Here is a 10,000-nt window from a genome sequence, read left to right on the forward strand (position 1 = left end):
ACACACCCCCATACACACCTTGTTATGCCCTCTATAGTGTACAAACGAGTACCATTTATCTGCAGAACATCTCGATGGAAAGTTGCACAGGATGCCCTGGTGAAAATGTAGGGGTGTTTGGAAATGTTGAAATCTTCCACCTCGTTTCATTAAACTTTATGACCAAGTATCTTACTAAAGGTTTGTTGGGTTACTCCTGTTCAGGTATATTTTTCATGATAAAGTATCCACAGAATATCCCTTTTCACTGGGAAGGGATAAAGGGATCCCTTCTGTGAAATCTAGCTATGTCCAGCTCAAAATTACCCACTACAAGCTGTTTCAAAACCTAGCTTGAACTGGTCAAACCATGTTGAGTATGGAACTGGTCTGAACTGGTTAACCAGCTACCAGCTGTTTCAAAGCCTAGCTTGAGCTGCTCAAACCAAGTTGAGGAGGGAGCTGGACTGAACTGGTCATCCAGCAACCAGCCGTTTCAAAACCTAGCTTGAGCTGCTCAAACCAAGTTGAGGAGGGGGCTGGACTGAACTGGTCATCCAGCAAACCAGCCGTTTCAAAACCTAGCCCGAGCTTTTTTTTTCAGCAGGGATTATGTCAAGAGGTGAAAGGTCACAGGCTGTGGTGCAGAACTCCAGGGGGGAGCATGTGTGTTGTGGGGTCAGGAGGTCTGGGTGCTGAGACCAGGCTGCAGGTGTATCGCTGATCTCCGAGGGTTTTCTGAGGTCAAGACCTGCTCTTCAGAAGGCCACTACCTGCCAGGGCACCTGAAAACCTGGACACATTACAGTCGCGTTAAGCTCATGGCATGGTCTCCTGCAGAAAAATACAGCTGAAGCTAGGTTTTGAAACAGCTGGTAGCTGGTTGACCAGCTCAGACCAGCTCCATACTCAACATGGTTTGACCAGCTCAAGTTATGTTGGTTGACCAGCTACCAGCTCAGGAAATCTACCAGCACTAGCTGGTTGACCAGCTCATAGCCAGCCAGACCAGCTTTAAGAACAAACAGCATGACCAGCTCAATTTTACAGCGGGGTCACAGTCTGGTATATATTTACAGATTCAAGGTTGGGATCAATTCTGTGTGTAGTTTTCTCAGTTATTTTGGTTCGTTTATGGAATTTTGACTTACTTTGCTTGATATAGTGGTTTCAGGTGGTTTTAGGGTGGCCTGTAGTGTAGTGGTTAAGGTACATGACTGGGACACACAAGGTCGGTGGTTCGATCCCTGGTGTAGCCACAATAAGATCCGCACAGTTCTTGGGTCCTTGAGCAAGGCCTTTAGCCCTGCATTGCTCCAGGGGAGGACTGTCTCCTGCTTAGTCTAATCAACTGGACGTCGCTCTGGATAAGAGCGTCTGCCAAATACCATTAATGTAATGTAATGCAATGTAATGATAGGCTGAATTAAAAACGGAATGGGTACCTGATTGGACTGTCCCAAGCCTCGGTCCTGTTGCAAACACGTGTGGCAAAAACCACACCCACCCGCAGCCACATCCAGGAAAAGTAGCTTTCGAGCAAACACGCCTTACACATCAACGCGTGTTCTTCGATGTCGTCGAACGCATTAGCGTACCACAGCTGGGAGACACTGGGCCAAGCCCCTAATAACCGGGACTGCCATGCACAGTGCCTGCAGTGAGCTGATGGCCCAGCCCTCTTGCATTACGTTACTGCCGCTGAACCGACTCATCTCTATTTCATGAGGACATGTACAGTAAGGGACCGCAGTTTGATGAAGTATTTATTAGAACTGCTACGGCTGAGGGAGTCGCTGATGGATGGGATCCTTCCTTAATGGAGGACTCAAAGACTTTGTGCCATCTCTCTCTCTCTCTCTTTCTCTCTCTCTCTCCAAACGTCAAACGCCAAATTCCAGTGGTGGGGTACAGTCTTAATTTATATACTTTCAACATTTTTATTTGACAAAAAAACAAAAAACAAAAGCAGAGGTTTGGTAAAATATATATTTTATTTATTTCTTCATACAAAGAAATAGTATGAATGTTCAGTATTTCATTATCTAGAAACTTCTGTTCCGTTCACTTTTCAATGTGTAAAATTATTTTTATTTTTTTGATGTACATACCACAAAATACTTGATTTACATGTCCTTTTTAAATTTTTTATACATACAGATTGGCTATCCTAAATACCATATTATATGGGTAAGACAAACATCACTAACATTTGTATACCTCTGAAGGGTTGAATAAAACTCAACCATAAATTAATGCAACGACATGAACTGTGTAACCACAGGAAGAACCTCTCTGTGAGGTTCCCTCTGCGTTTCTCCCATAGTAACTCTGTGCGGAAGCCATTTTGTCTTTTTTCAGTGCACGATAGCACTTGGTTTGCATATGGGGAGGGGAGTGGGGAATCTCGCTAAAGAGACAGTCCTGCATCCACCAAGTCTGCATTGCTCACACAAGCAATCGTTTTCACAACATCCTACTGGCATTACAGGATTCATTTTCTTGACAAATTAAAAGAATTTAGGGGGTTTTTGCGAAGTATCGGACCGCAAAGAGGCACAAAAAAAAAACAACAAAAAAAAAACAAACCAAACAAAAAAAAAAACAGTACCATATTTTAGACCCTTAGTTAAATGTCTTTCCCTTTCTCAGCCAGTGCGTCAGTGAGGGAACTTTGCGTTTTTAAAAAAGGTTTCAGCATCGGGGAGACGGCAGCACCTACAACCAACAACGTGAGTGGCCCCTCCCCTCTCTCACGCACCGGGGCTGTGACCTCACTTCCTGTAGCTGCGACCTCACATCCTGTAGCTGTAGATACTGGGATGCTACAGCTTTGCACGTTTGGTAGTCCTCTGTCTCTCCTGCTCTCTCACTCTCTCTCGATCCATTTCTTTATCTTTCTGTCCCTCTCATTCTTCATTCCTGTCTCTCACTTTCTTTTTCTCTCCAGCTCTGTCACACACACACACACACACACACACAATCTCTCTCTCTCTCTCTCTCTTTCTCTCTATTCCCCACATCACTCTCTCCCCCGCTCTTTCTCTCTCATCCTCTCGTACCGAAGGTAGGCTGACGGCGGAAGAGACGGACGTCTCCCCACACGACAGCGGGCGTTTCTCTCCCTCTTGCATATACAGAATTCAAGTAGAACGACGAAACGGAAAAACAAACAAATCCACCAGACGGGGGGGGGGGGGGGGGGGGGCGAATAAAAAACAGACATAAAGAACGAATCGAGGACAGTGAAACCCCCACTAGAGCTCCTCGAGAGTCGCTTTAGACTGAAAGGTTTGAAATTTGGCAGCGAGCACAGACTGAGGATCGACGCTGTGGGGCAGGAGACGGGTGTACGAGGGGACCCGGGGTTTGGGGGGTTTTTGGGCGGTTTGGGTGGTTTTTGGGGGGTTTGGGGGGTTTTTGGGCGGTTTGGGGGGTTTTTGGGGGTTTCTTGGGTTTTTTTTGACGAAACAGAACACGACGGGAAGCTTCAGTCCGCCGTGAGGTACGTTCTTTTGTTTTTTTATTCGTTTGCGATCTGCGGCTAAGGAGGGGTCCACCAGGCCACACAGCCAGGAGAACTCTGGGTAAACCGAAACGTATCGTCAGATCGCAAAGGCAAGGCTTAGAGGTGCTTTTCAACCGACAACAAAAACACAAAAGTACCTTTTCTAAAAACCCTGAACTCAGGAGACGGGGGGAGGGGTGGGGTCCACGGACACTTACTGAAGGATTTTACTTGACCTCTGACCCCCGGGTGACCGGAGGGGCCGGGCCTGAGCTATGTGCTCTCCTAATGGGCCGGGAGACCGGGAGAGCCAAGCCGGGGTCATCGATCCGCGAGGTCGCGTTATACGATTAGCATTATGTCAACATGAAGCCCCAACTGCCACCATAGATGTGATTTGGCCACTGATACATCGCCCATTCATTATAAAAGGACCATAGACGCTGTACAGGAGGGCAAGTGGAGTTACTCTTTAAGCTCAAACGACACAGTGAGAAGCGATTAGTCTATTGATCTGGGCGTTATTAAGAGGGGGCGGGGGGGAGGGGGGGGTCAGGCTAGGGCTGTGGGGGGGTCAGCTGGGACTCGTAACGGCCTGGCTAAGTGGTCCCGGTGCATTGTGGGGAGGGGGTCAGACGAAAGTGAATTCTGAGCGATGGTGCACCTGCAGTTAAACGCAGCCGTCACCGTGGCGACGCTCCACGCGCGTTTCCATGCCGACGCGAAATGAAAACAACATCGAAATAGACGGCGAAGGTTCGCTGGGGGGTTTCAAATAAATTATCGCGTGGGATTTATTTTGTTTTTTAAAAAAAACGTCAAAAGAATGCAGGTTGAGCGGTTGTTTTCTTTAAAAGGTTGGTTTTCGCTCGTCTGCGGAGGCCTGATACCCGTAACACAGTGCTGAGTGTCCCTCGCGGTTAAAAACACGGTCGTCCCGCAGGGGGGACCTCCCCTCTCTGGGACCGCAGAGTCCCCACATTTGGAAGCACCGTTAAAACAACGAGGAGTGGCCAGGATGGCGAGGGAGGAAGATTCAACCGAAGAGCGGAATGTCGGAAAAAAAGGAAAACCGAACAAAAGAGGAGAAAACAAAACTACGCGGGCCGGCTGTAATGTACAAAATATGGTTAGGCAGCTTAGTGAATTAATTGCTTAGAAATTAAAAATAAATTATTATAAAATATATTTCTGTACATTTTACATATATATAGCAAATATCTCCATGTATCTTTGCCAGAATTACAGAAAAAAAAAAAAATGAAAACAATGTGTCCTCTTATTATTATTATTATTATTATTATTACTATTATTATTATTATTATTATTTAGATTTTCGTTTCAATCCCAACCGAAGTTGTGCCCCGTCATCTGGTAGAACTTCATGTTGAAGGGCCGGTAGAAGTCCCGCAGCCTCTGCACCACCTCGGGGTGGATGTTGGGGTGCGTGCGGCCTTTGGTCTTGCCCAGGCAGTGGGGCTTGCTGCTGCCCTCGGCCTTCTTCAGGCAGGGGAAGCCCTTGGTCTGGTTGAAGTAGAAGTGCTTGTCCGTGATGATCCTCTTCAGCCCCAGGAAGTCCTGCACGCGGCCCAGCTCTCCCGCCGGGTCGCTGATCAGCCTCTCCCCGCTCACGAACAGGATCTGGCGCATGGGGAAGAACTGCAGCCAGGAGTCCAGGTGCTTGGCGTAGATGCCGATCTGCACGGCGCTCCAGGACGTGTCGATCAGACCCGTAGTCCTGTTTTTGAAGGTCAGGCTCTGGAAGGTGGGGATGTCGGGCTTTTTGGACAGCGTCTGCGTGTAGTCGGAGATGGCCCTGGTCACCGGGTCCCGCACCACCACGATGAGCTTGGTGTCCCGGGACATGGCGTAGATCCGGGCCGGCGCCTCCTTGGTCACAAAGTAGCTGGGGGTCTTCTCCATGGTGATCTGGCCCTCCAGGGTCTTCGGCATCAGGTCCCTGAGAGACACACAATTATTTATTAGCATTTCTTCGATGTCAGCGATGTTCGGGGATGACCCTGTACACAGCTACTTATTGCTAATGCGCATCCATTATTAATCACACACATAATGAAGCATAATTAAGCAATGTTCTTACAGGATGTGTGTGACGACGGTAAGGAATACTAAAAGTCCTGTGTGTGGATTGCATTTTTTCCCCACTTATTATCCGACGTCCACGTCAATAGCTTTCACACAGATTACAGAAATGATTCATCAGTCTTCTCAAACAAGCAGCTCAGATAGAAACCTTACACTGTATATAAGCGCAAAACGCAAACATCGACACGCAGACACGCACAGGGGTAAATATGTGTCCACTCAAATCTCACGAGCCGTTACTATCTGAGGCGCAAATGGCAGCCAGGCAGTCCTCAGCTATGTATAGGCCCCCCAACACCCCGCCCCCCCCACCCCCCCTAAACACACACACACACGCACAGTCCTCACGCCACTCCACACACACACACACGCCACGCCACTCCTAATGCTGAAGAGTGGCTGGCTTAGCTTAAATCCATCTTGGCCTACTTTATCCATTAACCACTTACAGCCACTGCTAAAGGCCGCCTCTCCTCTTAAGGGAAGCGAGCTGACTCAGCGTGCCGGGCTGGGAGCTAAGGAGACCGGCCCTTTAACAGCGCCCCGCTGCCAGAGCCAATGCCCATCAGGGGCACGGAGGCAATATCCCACACACAACAACAACAACAACGCCGGCAATATATCTGCAGCATACACACGCCGTATACCGGGAATACTGCAATATACCTGCAATGCCCACACAGCAATGCCCGTGCAGTATACGTGTAATTAAAAGGCATTTGGCCATTCCAGTCCTGTAGAATGTGGAGCGCATTCTGACGGACGAGATAAAAACCCGTCTCGCGTTTCTGTGGTGGTGTGTACTCGCGGAGGAGGGATTACACAGAAACAAGGTGAGAGCAAATCTCATGTGAGCAGGAGTGAACAGGAGTGAACAGGAGTAAACAGGAACGGGGGAGATCCTGTTTCCCTGGCTGTCCGAGGAGCAGTATGACAGGGGAATAGAACCAGGTTTGCGCACATTTGGTCACTTAAGTGCATGTATAAATGTAAAGACATGCACACACACACCCGCACACAGAGACACGCGTACACACACACACAGACACACACGCACAGACACACACACACACACACACACACACGCAGACACACACACACGCACATACACTCTCTCACACACACACACACACACAAACACACAGACACATACACAGAGACACACACACACACACATACACAGAGACACACACACACACACACACACACACGAGCAGAAGGGTGTCTGTCTGCACTCAACAGGTGGCAGGAGCGTTTATCCAAAATGGCTGCTGTGGGCCCCACAGTCAGCCCGGCCCTGGGCTCTGGGCTCTGGGGCTCTAATCTGCTGACACGTCTGTGTGAGAGCTGCCGCCCGCTTTGTCAGGACAAGCAGAGAGTGAGAGAGATCAGGGCGTGCACACAGACGCTGGCCCCTTTGTCATCAGAACATGAGGCCCTGCTGTAGGATTACAGCCCCACTTGTGAAGAGTCCCCGTCCTGTCCCCGAGAGAGCTTAGCTATAGTGTTTACACACACACTCACACACACAGTATACACACACACACTCACACTCACACACACACACACACACACACACACACACACACACACAGTATACACACACACACTCAACCTCACACACACACACACTCACATACACATACACACTCTCACACACACACACACACACATACACAAACATACACACACACACAATCACACACACGTACACACCAAACACACAAAGAAACAAACACAGCCATACATACACACGTATATGCACACACACATGCACGCACGCACGCACACACACATGCATATGCACACAAAAATACATGCAGACGCGCACACACACGCTACACACACAGCAGCTCAGAACGGCAGTGCCCCCAGGCACCCAGCCTGGCACCGTGCAGTGAGTTTTTATTTTGACAATAATATCTCCAAAAAAAACTACAAAAAAAAAAAACCTAAGAAAGAAAAAAAGCGATACACCCAGAGCAGTGTGGGGCGTCTAATGACATGTTTAAAGGAAACTCACTGGCAGACATGTGACCTTCTGCTGCTTCTTTTAAGCCAGTGCCAGTGATGTAATTATGATAATAACGCAGAGCGATTACTGTCGCTTCACCAGAGGCACTGGTCTGTGTGTGTGTGTGTGTGTGTGTGTGTGGGGCTGTGTGTGTGTGTGTGTGTGTGTGTGTGTGTGTGGCTGTGTGTCTGTGTGTGTGTGTATGTGTGTGTGGGGCTGTGTGTGTGTGTGTGTGTGTGTGGGGCTGTGTGTGTGTGTGTTTGTGTGTATGTGTGTGTGTGTGTGTGTGTGTGTGTGTGTGTATGGGGCTGTGTGTGTGTGTGTGTGTGTGTGTGTGTGTGTGTGTGTGTGGCTGTGTGTCTGTGTGTGTGTGTATGTGTGTGTGTGTGTGTGTATGGGGCTGTGTGTGTGTGTGTGTGTGTGTGTGTGTGTATGGGGCTGTGTGTGTGTGTGTGTGTGTGTGTATGGGGCTGTGTGTGTGTGTGTGTGTGTGTGTATGGGGCTGTGTGTGTGTGTGTATGGGGCTGTGTGTGGGTGTATGTGTGTGGGGCTGTGTGTGTGTGTGTGGGGCTGTGTGTGTATGTGTGTGTGTGTGTGGGGCTGTGTGTGTGAGTGGCAGGAGAATCGAGGAGCGGAGGCCTCATTGCCAGGCCACTGCAGTAAAGGCAGCGCTCTCTTACGCACGTACGTGACAGATTCCTTCCCCAGGCCTAACTGTTATTACAGCACGCGAAACAATGCAGGCACGCAAGCACACAGCCCCATACACACACACACACACACACACACACACACACACACACAGCCCCATACACACACACACACACAGCCCCATACACACACACACACACACACACACACACACACACACAGCCCCACACACACACACAGCCCCATACACACACACACACACACAAACACAGCCCCATACACACACACGCACACACACAGCCCCATACACACACACACACACACACACACACAGCCCCATACACACACACACACACACACACAGCCCCATACACACACACACATACACACACACAGCCCCATACACACACACACAGCCCCATATACACACACACACACACACCCACAGTAGCACAGGAGAAAACCACATCCACACACACAGTAGTACGCAGATACACACACAAACAAACACACATACGGATGCATAGCCACACACACACAGTTACGACATGGATCACACATGAACATGCAGAGACGCATGTTTGCTAACATGCATGTTTACACAGACACACACACACACACACACAGCCCCATACACACACACACTCACACACACACACACACACACACACACACACACCCCCATACACACACACACTCACACACACTCACACACACACACACACACACACACACACACACACACACACACACCCCCATACACACACACACTCACACACACTCACACACACACACACACACACACACACTGCACAAACCCACGTACACAGATAAACAACATTATTGTGCTTTATACATCATATGCCTGGCGGGGAAAAAAAACAGTTGAATCAGTTTTTGCACGAACACCACGGGAACAAAACAATCCTGCAGGAGCATTAATTATTCATCCGCAGTCACACGGAGTCAACAGCATCAGGGGAGGGGTATAGCAGGCAGGAGGGTGTAGGAACCAGGGGAACGATCACAGTGTTCGTCCTGTTCTACACACACGCTCACAAATGAAGGTACGGCAGAGGAACATGTCACACACGTACCCTGAAAGCACAGTAACGTTCTATTTTGTGGACTGTGGTATAGGCAGAAAAGGTTTACAAATTAATAGTATATTCCATGGCTTGGGGTACAATTATATGTACCTACTGGATAGTAAACCACCTCAGTGACAAGCGTTTAGACGTTTTTAGCCACTTTAGCGACCGTCTGAGAGAGAGAGAGCGGTGCAGAAACGCTGGGTCACTTCCGCAAGCCATTTCAGACGGCGGTTTAGCTCCGTTTCTGGGGGTTTGGACCTGAAACCCGGGGCTATCCGTCACCCAGGAGCGCGGGGAACGCGGTGAATAGATTAACCTCGGAAGACATCTCCTGTTCTCTTTTTCTGGAGGCGGAGGGGTGGAGGGGGGGTTTTTTTTGGGGGGGGGGGGGTTGACAGAAAGTGACAGGACGGGGTAACAGGACTCGGACCCTCGGCGCGAACCAGCTCTCAGACGAGCAACTGCCAAATCACTCCACCTTTGTGTGCCTTTGCTGAAGAGCACTAGCCTTATAACGGGCCAAAGAAAGAACGTAAGGTTGAGAGAGAGAGAGAGAAAGAGAGAGATGGAGAGAGAGAGGGAGACAGAGCTAGTGCTATCCTAAGAGCTTTGTAAAGAGGCGGAGAGAGGGAGTGAGAAGGAGAAAGA

General features: G+C 49.1%; 1 protein-coding gene across 1 annotated transcript in view; it reads right to left on the reverse strand.

Annotated features, from left to right (window-relative positions):
- Positions 1-3,503: 3,503 nt before the first annotated feature.
- The window catches only part of hs3st3b1b (heparan sulfate (glucosamine) 3-O-sulfotransferase 3B1b), a 31,987-nt gene continuing 25,490 nt past the window's right edge, over positions 3,504-10,000 (reverse strand). Inside the window, exon 2 of the mRNA XM_061230906.1 lies at positions 3,504-5,447. Coding sequence (XP_061086890.1) covers positions 4,829-5,447 — 619 coding nt within the window. The 3' untranslated portion in view covers positions 3,504-4,828. The remainder of the gene's footprint in view (positions 5,448-10,000) is intronic.

Source organism: Conger conger, chromosome 2 (assembly GCF_963514075.1).
Source record: "Conger conger chromosome 2, fConCon1.1, whole genome shotgun sequence".
Classification (NCBI taxonomy): Eukaryota; Metazoa; Chordata; class Actinopteri; order Anguilliformes; family Congridae; genus Conger; species Conger conger.